At 41.0% G+C, this 19,032-nt stretch overlaps 1 protein-coding gene across 2 annotated transcripts in view; it reads right to left on the bottom strand.

Moving 5' to 3' along the window:
• The window catches only part of cntn4 (contactin 4), a 162,347-nt gene that overhangs the window by 107,450 nt on the left and 35,865 nt on the right, over positions 1–19,032 (bottom strand). For both annotated transcript variants that reach the window (XM_037102439.1, XM_037102440.1), the window contains exons 3-4: positions 6,930–7,062; positions 8–183 (exon numbers count right to left, since the gene is read on the bottom strand). In XM_037102439.1, coding sequence (XP_036958334.1) covers positions 8–183; positions 6,930–7,062 — 309 coding nt within the window. The remainder of the gene's footprint in view (positions 1–7; positions 184–6,929; positions 7,063–19,032) is intronic.

Below are 19,032 nucleotides of genomic sequence, written 5' to 3'. Positions count from 1 at the left end.
GACTTACATGCAAAGGTTAGACTGGCCTCTCGGCTGACGATGGTCCCAAAAGAGTTGGACGCCAGGCACTGATACGTTCCAGCATCTTGGTCTTTGTTCAGATGGCTGATTCTCAGATTGCCTCCAGAAAGGCTGTAGTGAGATCCAGATTTGGGACTGATTCCCGTGCCATTCAATTTCCACCTAAAAAATAAAAGAGGAGAATTAACATTTACATTAACAAATTAAACATTGTTCAGTGCAGACTGGGGAGATGGAAACATTTCAGACTGCGTAGTCTGTACATTTGATTGTATAGAAACAGAAACAGAGCCCGCAAATCATGCCCTCCAGTTTAGTGTTAATCTAAGCAGCAGTGAACCACTGCGCTGCCAAGGACTTGACTTCCTGAGAATAGATAGCATTGCAGCCCATCCATCTTGCCAGACCCCAGTCAAACTGCATGAAAATGCTACTTAATCATTATGGTGCGACAATTAAAACAAATGCCTGCAACCTTGTCTTCACGCTTGTGTATTCTGGACTAGTCCACATGATAATCATTGGTGTTAGGGGTGATCAACGAAGGGTATAATTCGCTTAAAATGGCAACAGCTTCTCCGATCGCTGCACACAGAAGCACCTTATTAGAAGGAACCCAGGTGGGAGGAAAAATCACTCATTTCAGAAAAATGGTTTCGAGCCATAACTTACTTCAGCCGGGGCACAAAGAGAGCTCAGACACTTTTATTTGTTATCAATGATGTATAACCATCAGAGCAACAAGAGCTTGTGCATGGATAAACAAGCATAAAAGGAGCATTTGATACCTTATTGAAAAATGGACAATGCAGATTTGATTAGAGCCCAAGGTGATTTAGCGGTTGATTATTTCTTTGAGGAGACGTTCTATATTTCCCTCTGCTTTGATTTTTTAATTTTCTCTGAATAATTTCAGGTTCAGCTGGGAAAACAGAGCATTGTTTCATTTGGAAAAGAAAGCAGCTTTGATGTGAGGGGCGGGGGGTTTGCTAAAGCCCTTTCGTACAGTAGACAGAAGTTGTGCAAAGCTGTTTTTGTGCACTCCCGTCTTAACTCTCTTGTTGTGCCAATTTTGTGCCTTTGAGGCATAAGACCCTTTCTGAGAAAACACTGACAGTGCTGTTGCGTTATCTCCGTGCTATTTTCTTGCTTTATTGCATCTTTTATAGTATAATATACCCTATAGAATAGACTCACTTGCTTGTTTTGTTGCACAACTATGCTTGTTGCTGTGGCCGCTGCGCTATCACCACATAATACATATGTAGGAGATGATTACATGAAAAACAATGTCAGACTGTGTTGCTTACCCGCCTACCCGACGCTGAAGCGTCTCACAAACAGCAGGCTATTTGTGGGCCGGGCAGTGCAGCACTCACAAAGTGCCTCCACAGACTTTTTTTTCTTTTCTTTTAATAGACAAAATATGTAGCACAATAGTCTTTCATGGCTCCTCTCCGGTTCAGTTATAAGTAAGTGTATGCTCTCCAGAGCCTTATTATTACACACAATAGAGAAGAGCCTGGGTGGGGGGGTGGGGGGGGGGTGGTGGTGGTGGCTGCAGTCTCACAGGACCACAACAGCGATTCATTTGCAGCTGAAGTGGAACAAAACAAAAATCAACAGAAATATTTTACAGGCAGGTGGTGCCAGAATGTGACATGGACCGAAGGAGTCGGCTGACGGCATAAACCTTCATCTCGGGCTCCGATAGGGGATCCCGTCAAATGTAAAAGCAGCCCTTCCACAGTCATAATTGCTCGGAGAGACTCTGCATTGTATCCATATTGAGAGGTTTAATATTGTGACAGCTTGAAAACAAAATGTTGCAGAGGTCAGTTGTGGATTTGATGCTCTACCCATGTTGCTCCCAAATATTCGACTGGATTTGCTAGTTGAGCCTATAAAATGCTCTGATGTGTCTGAGTGAGTCATCATGTTGAAACGCATAAAGAATTTACCCAGTCGGAGGAAGATTTTGTGAATCCCTGAAAGGACCCTAAAAGTATGTATGCGGTAATTAAACATAGTGGTAGTTAAAGATAATTGCTCACCCAAAGCTTCCAATGTTCTTTTGTGACAAATTGAATGCCCTATGACAGCTCTTGTCGCTTTAAGCCAATTAGATAACAACTTTAAAGCCGCTAAGTGACAGATACTGTAATTTCTAGGAAACTCAAGCACATCCTAATCAAGATTAAATGGAGACTAGTTCAGGAACGATGACAGAAAGCGGCTTCAAATAACATGATTGTGTCACTGTGCGTCCCCCTCCGCGGGAAGTATAGCACAACAGATTACATCAAACACACATAAACTAGATTATTTAATAATTCTATGTACAATGATTTATGTTGGCAAGCAGACCACAACAGCAGCCCCATTTGTAAGGCACATGCTTTATGCAATCATGTAGCAACAGGCCGTGTACACAGTGGCATAATACCACACCATCTGGCTCATGAGGCTCTGAATGTTGGGCGGTCTGTTCCTTTTTTTCGTAAGCCTTGCTCTGTATTGTGCTAAATGTTAAAACGCTAAAAAATGCTAAAATGTTAGAGCTTTTACTCTGTAAACGCCTCACCTTAAACAATTCCACTTCTCAGTTCAATATTAAAATTTGTCATCTATATGTTGTGCATTCTAAAATCTAAAATATATATTTAAAACAAAGAAACAGAAGGTGTTCACTATGACTGCCCCTACTCTTGGAGGGAAGAAGAAATCACTTGGGAAGGGTGCCCCATGGAAAAAAAAAATAATAACTCTGGGCCCCATACCATACCCCTTAACAAATTGCCACAGTAAGTAAAAGATAAGCAAGATGCTCAGTTGATCAGATTGTTAATTTATGTAGTTATTTCACTGTATGTAATATTTCATTGTATAATATGTCCTACATATACATTATATTATAAACTATGACACTCTATGTACCCCTCTAGTGTCACTTTTGCATGTGATGAGCTAGTTAGCACTTAGACATTACACGCAACATCTGGTTAAAACTGTCAAAATAGAGCCTCTGTGGTCGAATTTGCAGCAATACGTAATAGATAACATCCAATTAGACTGTCAAAGTAAAGTGAGCTGACAAGAAGTTCACATATTCTTCACATATACAATTCATTATGACTTTTGGACTGTTTTTAACATTGTCAAGTGGTTGTGGTTAGGTTAGTTTTTAGGAAAGAACATACAGGGTTGTGTTGGTAAACTTACTTATGATAGGGTTAGGGTTAGGGGTTAGGGTTATCTTTTGGGTTCTGTATGTTGGGGGTTGGGGTGTCACCAGTAACTGGTACTGACAAGAACCGTGATATTAAAAAATATATATATTGATATCAAGTTATCACGTCTCTGTTTCTGTCTGTTCTCGCTTTGTTACAGTTGGTTACATCGGTTGCCCACTGCCGTACGATGCAAAAAGACGGAGAAACAGCTGCAGTAATGGTTAGCTGGCTAGTGTGTGGCTTGGATCTGCTGTGCGGCTCCCACTCATTGATTTACTACTGCTGTGCAAAATCTTTTATGGTTACAGTGGTTCTCTCTCCACCTCCCTACACTCAGATAAAAATGTTATTTATTCGACAGAAAACAGACGAAACACTTGCTAACTGCCATTGGGTGTTTCGATGGGTGTTGTGTTAAGTGGTTTCCACATAGATGCCAGGACCCAAAGACAGAAACAAAAAAAGAAGATTTAGGTTTAATTTAGATTTATTATCAGGTTTAACTACCCGTCCAGTTTTTAAATAATCGTTTTGTTAAGGCATCTTGTGACTGTTAAAATACATGTTTTAATTTATACTTTTTTTATTCATTTCGTTTCGTTTTGAATAGTGAGTATAGGCATGAAATAGAGACACATCTGCTGACAGGTGAGTGTGATATCGATCTTCTCATTTAACTTTCACAAGACATTATGGGAAGTGTACTGGTGTGTGTGGTATAAGACTACCTACTGGTTTGGTGAGTAAAGACTAAATGATAGATATTAGTGAATATTTCTTTATAAACTGTATGTTTATATTTTATTTGAATGTATTTTATTTCATTTCATTCATCACTCCATATTCATCAAAAGAACAATTCAGCTGAGTGCCTGGAATAGAATTCATGTCACCGCCTCCTTATATCCTCCTCTTTGAAGAAAGAAAACATCCTCCACGTCCGTTTCAGGTTTAGTGCGAACATATAGGAGCAAATATCTTCGCCTGTGGCATTTAATGTAAACACAGTGCAGCTCAAACTGTCAACTTCACTGCTGTGGAATGCGCAATTAATGAACTTTGAACATGATTTAGCTGTTGTCTGTTTTGTTGCAGCACATCTTTAGGAGGCGACGGCGGCTGCTCTGACAGGGCCGCGCAGCGACCTTGACAGGAAACGGCTGATTAGGTCATCCTCTAAGCTGGCTCAATCCCAAGTATTAAATGTACCAATCCTTCCAAATCTCAGCCCAACAATTTCAGTGAGCAAACATGATTGATCTGAACTTTTACTTGCCAGAGATGCTGCAGCACAACACCAACACAACACCCCTCCAATAGACTAATGGTCCATGCGAGGAGGGAAATAAAGGAGGCAAAAAAACAGCTGCTCTTTGAACTCTGCAGCAGGGAAAAAGATGTTTGAGCTGGGTGCGAGGCTTAACATGCATTCCGGGGCCTCAGACACGCCAGACATGTTTCCAGCAGGGGGGTTGAAGGGAAAATCCAGCACAAAATAGAATATATGTAATACATTCCTATGATCCTGATCAGCTCAGGCTTGATTTGCGAGGATGAACAAGACTTTTCTAAAGCTAGAAACAACAGAGCCAAAGACTCTCTCGTCGCTGCATCAAGACACAAATCCTGGAGCGGTTTCGAGATGAATGGAAGACCGAGTCTGGGGACACAAGGACAATACTCAGCACTCCATTACAGGACGTGGACGCTTTCACTGCTTCATTACTGTGACGACTACAATGCAGTAAAGCACATTTGAAAGTACAAGCTCGAAACACTTTTTGAGCGCGAGACAAAACGAATTCAGTGTCAGTGGGGCAGCTTCAGGCTTTGTCAGATTAGAAACTTTCTGGTTTCTAGTTTTAGAACAAAAGTGTCACGCGGCGTGTACGGATTAAACCGTCTGAGATCAAAAGCACAATGTGCGATCTCTGTTGTACAGCTCATCGTTTCAGTTTGAATCACACGACAAAGCTGCAAATCTGTAACTCTGTAATTACTTTGTATTCTCACTATATGATCTGGAATTACACTGATTTGACTTTTCCTCAGACTGTGAACCTTTGTGACAACCCTTGTACCCATTCTGGTTTTCATTTCTGCATGTTAAACAGATACAACTGGTTAAAAGAAGTAAAAGCTTTATGAACCTTAATTTAATATAAGAAGAAGCATGATGTTGTTGCTATTGTGTGTTTTTTTTAGTGGGAAAAACACAAAACAAACACATTCACCTAACTGTGCCCAATACTGTCAGAAAATGAACTGATGTAAATCACGCAGACAAAAAAGGGAATTCGTTATTGGTTTTGCCACTCCTATTTCCATATTTCCATTTGTGATGGATGTGTTTTGAGCTTAGGTGCTATTGCTCCACTTACGCTGTGGGTGATGTAAAGAGGGAGTGTGATATTGCAATAGGGTAAATGGCTAAGACGTGTGCTAAACCTGATCCCCGCGGTTTTGTTAATGCTCACACTCGTCCACATTTAAGCGAACCCACATCACAGAAAGACAGGCAGGCAGTAAATGTGTTCACGACAGTTTCTATCTTTTCAGTACTGTTTTATCTTGTCTTATCCATTTTTTTTTATCACTACCACCTTCTATTTACTTCTACATTCCTCACTACGCAGCTCAGGGATGCTTTGCCATTTTCTTTTTCTTTGTTTTTTTTTTTACAATGACAAAAAAGGCTTTTGACCTTGAATTCAAAGGAAAAGTCGCAATTTGATGAGTGTGAGCCGAGATATTAGGATGCACAGCTCTGCATTTGCATTTTTGATTTTTCTTTCTCTCTTTCTTGAAGTTCTAAATATTTTTCCATGAAGATGCAAAAGTATATTCTCAGCTAGAACAGACTTATAGTAAATCTATCTATGGGCTAAGTTTTATCACTGTCAACAAATCACAAGAAAAAAAACAAAACAATGCGTGTGTTTGTCCTTCAGTACATTCTTTCTCCCTCTCCTGTCTGTGGTTCTTAGCCAAAAGCCCATAACATACCTTACTAATGCAACCCCAAAGGACCAATTATGAAGGATTGAGTTCGGAATAAACCATAGTGTGAATCACAGTGAGGGGAAATGACACCCAGTGTTATAGTGTGGCTCATTCTAAACGGGTTTTGAACAACAGCGGAGCTCTGTGAAGCACTGCTAGATGGAAAATGTCAAACTATCTAACCGGGAAGGTAGGTTACCCAACTCTGTGCTTTTAGTACTGACTGAATTATGTTGGTACTGTACAATAAATCAAACATATAACACATTTCTTTGCCGACATGCTGTTCAATACGCTAAAACTGTCAAAAACTTAACTGTCAGTTAAAACAGTATCTTTACCACGTCCAAAACCTTGATATAGGACCCAAAAGAACGAGAATTACATAGTATTTTCTGGCACCTACCAGAGGCTCAAAACTATTGTATTTTAGAAGGGAATGACTGCACGAGTTATAATTTTAGAGAACACATATTTAATGTGTGTGAACAACTCTGTGCCCCTTATGATGTGATCAGTCAGTAAGCATCACTTGGTGGTTTAGTTGAAAAAAATGTGTGTTGCGTTATATTAGAGGAATCATAGACATTTAAGGTTTCCCAACAGATCACTGGTATTGTGGAGGTGTTAGCACGCAGACGGAGTGTTAAAGACCAGATGGATCACACTCACCGGTAGATTGGAGGTGGGCTTCCCTGGGCCTCACAGCTGAACACCACCTCCCTGTTCCTCTCCAGAGTCTCCACGGGATATACAATGCTTCCAGGCTGCTTGGTGAAAACAGGACTCTGCAGGACACTGCTCTCTGTAGGACAACAAGGCGAGACGACACATCTAAGTATAAACGTAGAGACATGGGCTTGTTTGCAAAGCGGCCAATTAGTCAGCGGCAGAAACAGGTCGACGCTGCTCAAAGTGTTTAGAGGGGCAAAACCACAAGCAGACAAAAGATATTAATTTGAGGCGCCTGTCACGACACCACGGAACAGAGAAGAATGATTTGAAGTGAGACGTGTCTTGAGCAGCTATTCAGATGGTAATAAGATATAGAGTCTGATTTATGTAGAGCAATTATCTGGGAAACGGCTTCATTTACTTCCGTCTACCCTTCTCTTATTAGCCCATTTATTTATTTAATTATTTGCCCAGTGATGTTGGGATTGTGTGTCCATGCAGAGGTGTTATCAGGTGGTTTTTGTGTGGTTCGAGCTCTTTGATGTAAACAACACAACAGAAGTCTCAGTTACTCCATTAAGGCGCCATTAACGCAGCGTGCATGGCTTTAGAAAATATCAATGACACTTTGAAGACAAGGGAAACGAACAGCCTTAATCACTTCTTTCTCTGTAAAAACGTTTTTTTTTTCTTCTAAAGTCGATGCAACCACAAGCAGTCAGAGACACTGGAAGCAGATATCATTCAGTTTTTGTTTTTTTTGTTTTTTTATTTACGTCAATCATCCTTTTTTGTATTGGCAGTTTTATCCAGTTGAAAGTTAACATAGATGTTAGATCTTACTTTGCCACGCCGCAATCAAAAAGTGGTAGGAGAGGAAGCAAAATAAATACAACCCATAACAAAGTTTGCATGTTTCCCTTCAGAAGTCTGGGCCCATTCATGTTTAAAGTTGTCAACTTGAACAGCAGTGTTGATGGTGAGGAAAAACTCAGTAATGTGCTACTTGTCAGAAACACACATTTTGCAAAGTCCTCATCACTGCAAAGTAAGGCTGTCAAAAAAAATACTGATACTTCGACTGGATACTAAACATTAGAAACAGATAAGAAACTAACTGCAAACAGTACTGAATACATCAGTACCCACAGTGAGGGACACACCCAGCCTGTCCGCTGCAGACTGGACCGCAGCAGACGGCAGGCAGGCAGGTTGTAGCCAGCAAAACATGTGTGATTCCGACAGGAATGAAAGCCTTGTCAAGATGGCAAGTGCTTCACAGCCTCCGCGACTAGTTGTGGTTGAAAAGAAAAACAGCAGAGGTGCAGTTTGGTAAGTATTCGGCATATGAGGCAGACGACCAAGGAAAGGCTAAGGACAGGCCTGTAAGCAAACAATGATGACGAAGCCAGGTGGCGAATCAAACTCGTCGAGGCTTTTGAAGGACCAACAACTGAGATTTAGCGACATCCCGGTCAAGAAGGGTTAGCAAGAAACTCAGTAAGGAGGGCTCAAATAATGATTAGGTGTTCGGATAATATATGAGCGTCATCACCTGCCTTATCTCCCGCACTTTCTGACCACAATTCAGCCTGATCTTCCACTCTGTGTCAGCTCATTACCCACAGCAGACAGATCTCATCTTCTACTAAAGGTTGAGACCGAGAGGTTGGGAAAAGCTGCTGTTACAACATCACTGAAGTTAATTTCACAGGGGATAATGCATGGATCTTGATGACATACATCGTTCTATTTAGGTGGCTGGTATGTACGGAGCCCTGAGGCCTGCAGTTTTTTGACACCCCTGAGCTAGAATAACAACTTCCCAGGACAGAACCGCAATGTGACCGCAACTTTACCCAAGGGAATATAATGAATGTATACACACACGTATGTTTCGGCGGTAATAGTGAAATGCTTTTCTAGTGACATGCCACGGAAGGTCTCAGCCTGTAGTAGAAGATGAGATCTGTCTGCTGTGGGTAATGAGCTGACACTGACTGGGAGGACAGGCTGAACCGTGGTAGGAAGGTGTGGGAGTTAAGGCACGGGATGGCATTCATATATTATCAGAACACCTGATCATTGTTTTAGCCCTCCTTATTGAGTTTCTTGCAAAGCTTTCTTAACCAGGAAGTCACTTAATAAATTAGTCTGAGCTTAGAGAGTGTGTAGGAGCACTTCAGGTAATATTGTACAGTTGTAATTACATGTAACCTAAGGTAGGTACAGAGCAACAGCAAAAAGCAGCATGTCAAATATAGCACTGCAGGCCCAGAGAACGTAGGCTGCAGGGGTCGGTATAGGAGTCTCACGCGGAAGCTTTAATGTGTGAACCTCAGATCTAAACCGCAAGATTTGGAGCCACAAAGTAAATATATTAGAATTCAAGATGATTTCATTCCTTAAAAATGTCACAATTCACTCAAATCAATTGCTGAATATTTCAGACCAGACACAAAATTAATTGGTTCAGTTTATAATTTAATAGTAGAGACCATACATATCAATCTATATTGGCATTTTTCCTGATATCTGGTAACCTATTGTAGCAAATACCACTACACCTAAGGGATATTTGCGTCCCTACTGTTTGGTTTCAGCTAGTGACGTTAACCTACTGTTAACATGAATACAGGTAAATCACGTCACATTGCATGTTCATTTATCGACTTTCGTGTAGGGAGGTGGGTATTTCTAAGAGGGTCTCATCTCTCTTGATAGTTTGAAGCAGACCTTCAGACACTTCCCAGCTGCATTTGTGATGACAAAAAAATTGACACTGTTCTTTTTTTCTTTTTTTTTTCAATTGAGACCTCAGGACATCTGCAGCCATATTTATGGCAACCAAACCCAAACCCTAATTAATTAACGCTAAATACTGACACACTAAATATTGACACACTAAATATTGACACAAATAATTATTCACCTTAAAGTCATATGCTATCAATTATATAGATTATGAAGGGGGGCGAATCTCTGTTCTTCTGTGAAAATAGAGTGTATCCTTAGTACACTTTGAACCAAATCATAATTTATGTACAGTTGCTGTTCAACTGCCCATTTGCTTTTGTTTTAATATAGATCTTTAATGTCAAGAAAATAGATCTGTACAAGCTCCCACCACATCTAATAATATTTATCACCCCCATCCTGCTACAACCTGCCCAAACACATGAAGCAGCACGTTGGTTTGGATAATTCTCTAATTACATTCAAATTGACATACTGCCTCCACCATGGAGATCACAATCATTTATTATGTCTTCATACTGTGGCAACTGTAAAGCGAAACAAAGCTGCGGCTTTGTGTTGTGAAAGTATTGACAGACCTGTGCACAGGGTGGCATGAGCAGCGTAATGCATAATTCAAAGAACTGCTCAATAGGCAAACTAATTCAAGAAAAAATGTCTCCCTGCACATGGCACATTTTTACAGCATTCGAGTGAGCTTCCAATCCCCCAGATGCATTCAAACTTCACGCTAATTTTAGCATGGAGTAAGCTATTCTTTTTCTTATGCAAAACCGAACACAGTGTTTAAAGGTAGCACCTCTGACAAACACGCAAGGCTGCAGGGTGATTTTATAAGGCAAAAAGAGATGTAAACTAAGAAGAAAACACAAAGGGATTAAATCTCTATATGCAGATTCCAGTGATGCCGTCGGAGCAGTTGTCACTGCTCAGGGCTCGGTCGGTGGAGAACGTAATGATCACACAAAAGATCCTGCAATTTAAAACAGATTGTTTAGGTTTATGTTCTAAATTGTAATCATGGCTACAACTGCTTTGTGCAGAGAGAGCAGACTGCTGCACTCGGGAGGGGTGCCTTTCAGACGTTAACCGACATGCCTCCAAAAGAGGATTTAAAACAATGCAGCGACATGCTTCCTAATCTTTTCTCTTCTAATTATTGCTGGCGTGCGTTAGTTGTTTCCTGATCATCCAGTAGTAATAATTCAGGTCATTCAAGGACAAAATAATCATTTTGCACACAAAAGGCCCTAGGTGCTTGCCGTAACCTCATACATTCTTAGGCAAAAAAAAATAAAATAAAAAATGAATTGGCTGTGTGTTCACTGCCAACAGTGCACCAGTTGCAGCAAATGATAGTACTGACTGTCCCACAATAGCCGGCATGGTCACATTCAATAGCCATTTTTTGAATGCAATAGTAGCATGAGTCAAGGGCTTTTAAATGACAATACACTTAACAAATCTTGGTGTGTAGCGTCTATCAACAAGAGCTGTGAGAATAATATTAACTTCATACAAAGAGGGAGGAAAAAGGCAGAGAAAAGAATGCTTCAGACGTTTCTCTCTATCAACTGACCTCACTCAAACACAAAAGATGCAGAATTGTGGGTTGGGGAGGAAGAAGGAAAAAAAAAATAAGAACATTAGCTGCAAAAAACCTTTAAAGCTAATGTCCCTGACAGCCTACAATGATGCCATTAATTCACACCTGTCAGAATAAAGAAACAATGCTCTGTGTCAGTTGATAAAGTGACAGAAATTCAACATCAGTCAATTTTATATTCAGTGAAGATTAATATCTTTATTATTCATAAATCATCGGAGCTTTATTCTGCGGGGCCGCCGTGAAAATATCTGTGAAATCATCTGCACTGATAGGGCCAGCCTGTGTTATTGTGGTTATGTGCCAAACTCGATGTATCATGTGCTGAAAACACATTAGCAACTATAGCATATCTTCAAAACGTGCAGTTTTTCAATTATGGGGCGTATTCATCTTAATCCAGTCACCACACAGGCATTATGCTCACTTTTGTTCCTGTTGTTGGTGGGCAATTCTTCAAGGCATAACAAGGGCGGCGGGCTGCATACATATGAGGGGAACTAATGCAGATCTGCTGTTTCCTTGTGTATTAAAAAAATCTGTATTCAGATTCAACCCAGAAATGTGTGAGGGGTTGCACTGGAAGCGAACAGAAATCTTCTAAACGGCTTTATTTTCTCTGTTAAATTGTGTTCTGTTGACTTTGATAGGCTCTTTAGCCTACATATAATTATCACTTTAGCTGCTTAGAAAGCATGCAAAATAAAATAACATTTATAATTGAATAATGAAGCCTAATAAAGTAAATATATTTTCGAAGCCACTCATAACACTAAACAACTCCAACAAACTGCAGGTTTTTCTATGGGGGGGGGGGGGTCCTTAAAAACCTCACTGGGCAGAATTGTGGGAGGAGACGAAAATGAATTAAATTGGCCTAAAATAAAAAAAATAAATAAATAAAAAGCAAATGGACAAATGTTTGAAAAGCTCCTTCTGTCATACTGCATACTAGGAGGCTTCAGTATCACATCATCAGACGAAAGTGAGACTCCAGCAACAGAAGTCGAGCTTTATCCAGCGCACAACTAATCTGTTGAGAACTGAAACCAGTTATCAAGGATTAACCCCGATACACACAGTTCTACACTTCTGTGGTATTAGCCTGTAGCACATTTGTTCACATTTTAGCAAATCTGTATCATGGAAAGCTATGCTGCTTTGGACCAAGATCTCAAGTGAGGAAGCAGTTTTGACATAGCTCCTTGACACGGTAATGAGCATGTATCCTCAGTGGACAATGGAGTAAGAGTTAGGGCCTTAACACGTTGTTGTACGTTGAGTTTAGTTTGGGCAAGCTCGGCAAATTTCCACCATTGACCGACAGGTATGTCGTGAAAGACAGCATCCGAGCACCTATCACAACAAACGACTTCTGAAGAAATCGGGGGCTGAGTGCTACGTGGTGAAGAGCCGATGCCGAACTGCATCGGTGGTCTCGGAGAAGGTGAAGGAGCGTGGGGAGTTTGAAAAAAGTGGTGAAGGAACAAAGACGGAGCGGTGTAATGAGCCCATCTCAATCAGCTGCGTGCCAACCTGCAATTAGAGGTCGCCACGGTGATGGTCGCTGCCGAGCGACACCTGGGTCAGACAGTTCATTTAACTGAGATAAAGCTAAAGGTGCCGCTCAAACTGTAGCTGATTAGTGTAATTGCTATCGCCCAGAGTTTTAGACCATGAGAGGGACTGGACATGCTGTAAAATATGCAACACACCCCACACCACTGAATAGGTTGATTCAAAACAACATACATCACCATCAATAATGGGCTAATAGACTGCTAGCTGTTAGTCACTATGTCACCAAGGTTCCAGGCCCAATGTGTATGATGTCTGCTTTGTTTCAGTTTGTCTAAGTTTAGACTAAGAAGCTATGGTTTTACATTGAACAAGACAGAAGATCACTGCGTCTCACTGCTGAGGCGAACCCCCGCTTTGTTTCATTTCTTTGTGAGCAGAACCGGCTGGAAACTTTCCCTCATACCCGGTTAGGAGATGGCCGTTTAGCATGTCCTCATGCAAGTGGAGTCGTGCTGAGCCGAAGCAGAAGTAGGTCATCATTAAAATCTGAACCCTATGTTTTTCTAACACCTAGGTAGCTTCACCAGGCCTCCCAGTAGGCCTCTCACACCTGCGATGGGCTGCTTCTCTTCTCACTGCTACAGCCTGATTTATTTGCATGCAGCTCTGTGGGAGGAACATGTCAGCCCAAAGCACCAGGTTACTGCCACAGGGAATAGCACCAGAGCCCCAGAAATTGGCTGTTGCCTACATTATGGTGACATTCAGCGATTTTTGAATCTCAAGTTGGCTGAAAAATATGTTCTGACATACGAAGAGGCTTTGATCTTTACAGTCCTCACTTTTCTCTGTGACAGTCTGAGGATCGCTGTCGCTCATTTGAATGCATTATAGTCGACTTCTGTATTTATTTTGGTACTTTAAACGTTTACGGGGTGCTCTTCATCTGAAGATCATAGGCCTTTTTATACATCCTGTACCCTTTAAATGACACATCTGCCCTCTTGAAACACTTCATTATTATCTCAGGTATCATTAAATCTTCACCTGTGCCAAAGTTTATGAAAAAGAAATGTTCCCTAACAGTCTGTTCACTGGCACACGATGGGATGGCTGCCATTATCTGGGTTTAATGTAGGCCAAAAAGACAGACTTTTCCTGGCTATCTGCATTTCCATTACATAAATAAACCGAAACTGATGGCCTCATTCACTGTAAACAAAAATAACATCTCGTGTAAATGAGAATGAAATTTTGGAATTAGGTTTAGATCAGCTGTGAAGACGTTCGACATCATAGGATCTGAAGGGAAATGAACACTGGAGAGTAAAAAAAAAAATTAAAAAAAAGGCAAATATCAAGGATTTGAGATAAATGCCAAATTGACATAAAATGCATTACTTGAAAGTTTTACGTTGAACTTGAGTGGAGTATTTGAGGTATAATATTATATAGCTTATTATCACATGCGCTGAATACTAAGTATATAAAACTAACTTCATTAACATCTCAGAATCTTTCCTTGCTCGTTATTATTGCTGGACCCTGATCCTTGACTTTACCTCCTGCCAAATGGCCAGTGCCTTTTGTCATGTATTGGCATATGTATCACTGGTTGTTTACTACGTATTGTCTTTATATGTAGTGTGTGAATGTTATTTTTCCTATTTCTTTTTTATTCCTGCCAAGGGAAATGCCTCTTGGGGATGAAAGGAAGCATTTTTCCAAATTTGTATTGAGTTAAATAGCAGTTGTGTGACTTGTTTTGGTCAAGGTTAAGAGACTGTTTCAGTCTTTGCCCATCAATCCATCCAGTTGTTTTTTTTTTCTTTTTTCCCATTGTCTTTAATTGTAAATTATTTATTTGCTATTTTATATTATGTATAGGTACATACATATATGTATATATGTAACAAATCCAGACAGTGCCCTGTTCTTTCACACAATATCATTTTCTCTGTCAACAAGGTGTGTTAGTTTCTGATAGTTTCACAAGAGCACATCATTTGCAAGATTATGTTGTCTGGTAGAAATGCATCATGCCAGCTATTATTATGTGCCGACTATTTTGTGGCACGAATATCGGTCTGCTTTAAAACGACTCCTGCGCTCACGGAGCCCCACTCGATCACTCGCTTTGCCTTGTGCAGCCTTGTATATACTGGGTCTTTGAAACTAATCCACTGAGGGCTGGCAGGTTTTAATGTCATCCAACAATGCTACAATCAAACAGCTATTCAGATGGTATCAGCATTGATCTTCTAAGAGCTGGAAGGGAGATATTTTTGGACAGACTATGCACTCTCTCACTTATGCCTGCCACGGAGGAGGAGATTAACAGCCTGAAAACGGTTCTGATTTGGCTGTCCTGAATTGTATTCATGCTTTCAACCTGACCTGTTTGGAAAGGTTGCTCCACTATTGGAGCCACAATAGAACACCCACAGAGAGGAGGTGCAAAGTGTTCTGAGAGAGGATGGGATATTTCAGGACAGCCATGTTAGAGTTCATCATGTGTGAAATGTGCAGTCAACGGCTGGATGTGTTGTTTTTGTTCGCAATCGTTAGGTTACCAGGACAGAACAAAGGTCTGACCCAGAAGGAGGCACAGAATAATGATCTTATTTGTACAATTTGATTAGCAGCCTTCCCTTTTTTATCTTCAGTAATATGTATTTAGCATAACACAGAAAGAAGATGAATGCTGTGTATGATTTCTGCAGGAATACAATCAGAAGAAAGCTCTGACTCATGGTTTTCTGTGAAACCCTGTAAATACGGTTTATGCTCTGGAACATAAGACTTTTGTTTGCCTTGCCCACCACCACTGCTCTTCTGCCAATACTATTAGGCATGCTGAAAATTTATAGTGCATGCTTAGCGAACAGCATGGCACTCTAATGTGGCCATTTTAAAGCCTTACTGCACAGTCTGCAGTGCAGACAATGAGCCAATCAACTTTATAGGTAAACACTCTGCACCAGCAGACTGTACATGAAGAGGATTGTCAAGACAGAAATAAATCATATTTTCTTATTCCATCAACCTGCAATTACAGCGCATTTGAACAGTATAATTGGGCTGATGTTCTTTCCACTCAGTCAGACATCTAGTCTCAGTCCTCACCGGGGTGACAGAATTCCCCAGTGAAGTGACAAATGAGTGTACATGCATTAGCACGTATGATGTAACACACCATAGCATCCAGGTAGCGACACCTTGCATGAAACAACAGAAGAAGACAGCAAGTCCTCTAAAATACACAGCAAAACATGTGAGTAGATGTATGCATTATTATGCATTATCATCAGCAGATAGTGCCTTAATCTAAACACTGTTAATTAAATTTAAAAAAAAATAAATAAATAAAAAAACTGGATGGAAAGCTCAACAAGGTACACTGACCTCAGTGCATGTCCCTTAAGAGTTTCTTTTTTTTCTTTTTTATATATCAGCCGGTGATTTTGTCCATAGAATATAGAGCATGTCTCCTTTCTGTACTTTTGATCATTAATGGTACTGAAGCATTGTAACTCCAGTTTTACAGTTGCAGACAGATCCGCTGGATTCTATAGACAGAGTTACCCTGTCTACAGAGTCCAATTAGACTCGATCCCAATTCCAAGTTTTTACACCTACCTCCTGTTTATAATTGGCCCCTTGCTTACCAGAACATAGTTACAAGAGGTGGTGGTTGAAACTTCCCTGTATGAAATGGAACAAACCTTCAGGACCCTCATATGTCATCAGTCATTAGTTGTTGCTGACAACATTCTGCCACTAAAATGCGGCATTCAGTTTCTCCCCTTTCGATTGGGTTCACACACAACAATGCTATTATTCCAATTATCTGCCCCCTTAAAGTCTGCTGCACTAGCTAATGTTGCTAATTTTGGCTAGCAATTGTAAACACTGCTAATGCTAGCTAGCAAGCATTACTGTTACCAATGCAATTTAACATTAATATTACAAACACTAGCAAACGTTACTGCTGCTAACTCTAGCTAGCGACAATTAGGGCAGTAGACCTCTGCGATTTTTAATTAATTATTTATTTTATTCTGCACCTTCCTACATATTCTATAGATTTATTTATTCATTTATTTATTTTAAAAAAGAGAGATTGAAACTGGCCTTTCTTTTTTTCCGATATTGAAATATGTCAAACCGTGAGCCTGTCATGCACAAATCACCATTAAATGTAACTTTAAGAACAATCTATAATACATAAAATGACAGAGAGTTCTGCCCTTATCCCAATAAGAAGTGGGACACCCCACCCTGAGGTGTCAGCAGCAAAAAAAAACTGTGGGATTGGGCTAAGTGGTGGGTTTAAGAGGTGTATTGGAATTGCACCTTAAAGGTTAAAGCCTGCATGAAACACAGGTATGTGTCCAATCTGATAGCAGCTTGTAGCATATCTGATAATCAGATAATCAGGCAAACTTTGAATTGCCTTGCATAATGTACTGCAGTAGTCACACACTTTCACAGATACGGTCTCCACGGTGGCTAGGGTCCTGATATTTAATAAACACTGACATGATTGTAATGAATCAAATTTTTAATTAAAGTTCACATCTTTATCATCACGGTTGATACGAAGCCTCTGCTCCGTTGAAACGCGTCACAAACGTGCCCTTGGGGGATGTTGGTAGTAAAGCCCTGTAGCTCAGCTTCTCCTCTGCTGTCCTTACCTCGCCTGTGCCAGGAACATCTCATCAGTGTTCTTTTCCAGCCACTCAATTAGCATCGCTGTCTTGTGAAAAAAAAAAAAAAAAAAACCCTTACAAGCTGTCGGAAAACTGAAAGAATAGTGTGCGGTGTAGTCATGGTTGTTCAGCACCCTCGGTGTGACAGTCGCATAAATCATTCATTTCTTTGGGTTGCATGAGAGTGAGGCGGTGTCGCAGAAGTAGCTTTGAAATGGCACCCTCGTCCACACACACACACACACACACAAGGCGAATACCTCTTGTGCCTACAGACAACAGCAAGGTGATCTCGACTGATTTTCCTCCAAAAGTCCATGAATAAAACATGTATTGATATGCATATCAAAAGCCAAGAGTTGACGAAGCAAAACAAAGCCAAACAAAGATGTTGGGGCAGTGGAAAAGGGGAGGGGGAGAGTGCTTTCTCTTGAACCTGCTCTGAATCCCTAACACTGCCAATTAGCGAGGGCTTGGCTCAGAAGCCATCTGGGGATGCCCCCCCCTCCTTCATCTTGACATAATTGCTCCTCTTGAGGAAGAGCAGGTGAGTGCACCTTGAGACGCCTGCTCCAGGTTAGCCAGACATGCGCTTCAATTTAGTGGGCTGAGACTGAGCTCTCAACTAATACTGTCATCAAGCAGATCTCAACCCTAATGAAAGCTTTAATAAGTGAGAGAACAGTGTTAAAAATGATGAAAACCCCAGAGGGTCAGATAGTTCAAATAGTGGGGTCCTGAGGTCATGTTGCAAGGTACAAATTTGCTAAAATGTGGACGGTTTTCCTTAAGCATCGCTTCGGATTAGGTGATCAAAGCCACCTCACAGAGTAATCTATTCCTAATCAGCACATAATGAAGCGGGGACAGCTGGGCCTGTTCGGAGGTGTGCACAGAGGCAGACCCAGGGGCAGGGGGCCACGGAGTCTGCCTAGCAGCATGGATCAGCTGGCCTGGCACCGTCAGGCTCACTGCAGGCTGCTCACCCAGTGGAATGACAGAGGTCAGTGTTCATCCTTTCACTGTAAAATGCCCTGCAGAGATCAGGGCAGCGCTACTGGAAGAGACCTTGACATATGAGGCCATCTGACACGCACGTCAACCTAAGACATGCCCTTCATGGGCAACGGGCATGATTATGGAGACACATTAGGAGTGCATCATTCTGGGTGGCAGTTATTGCAACATCCAGGAGGGCTGCTGCCGCTATGACAGATGCCGCACGTCCTTTAGTGAGTCAACAATATTAAACCACAGAATTGATTGACGAGCTATATTAATCAGTGAGCACCTTCAGTCAGACTGGAGCAGGAGTGATGCGTTTGTGTGTAAATTTAGCACTGGAAGAAAAGTTGGTGCCAGCATTGGTGCCAGATTATTTTGATGCTTTTCAGCCCCCCCGCAAAAAAACAGCAAATGCTAGCGAAAATAAAGAATAAAAATGAATTGATGAACAATAGCAACAGTGTTGTGGCTATGACATAATAATCATGCAACAATTCAA

The sequence above is a fragment of the Acanthopagrus latus genome, chromosome 6, assembly GCF_904848185.1.
Source record: "Acanthopagrus latus isolate v.2019 chromosome 6, fAcaLat1.1, whole genome shotgun sequence".
Classification (NCBI taxonomy): Eukaryota; Metazoa; Chordata; class Actinopteri; order Spariformes; family Sparidae; genus Acanthopagrus; species Acanthopagrus latus.
This window is presented reverse-complemented; position numbering and strand designations above follow the sequence as displayed.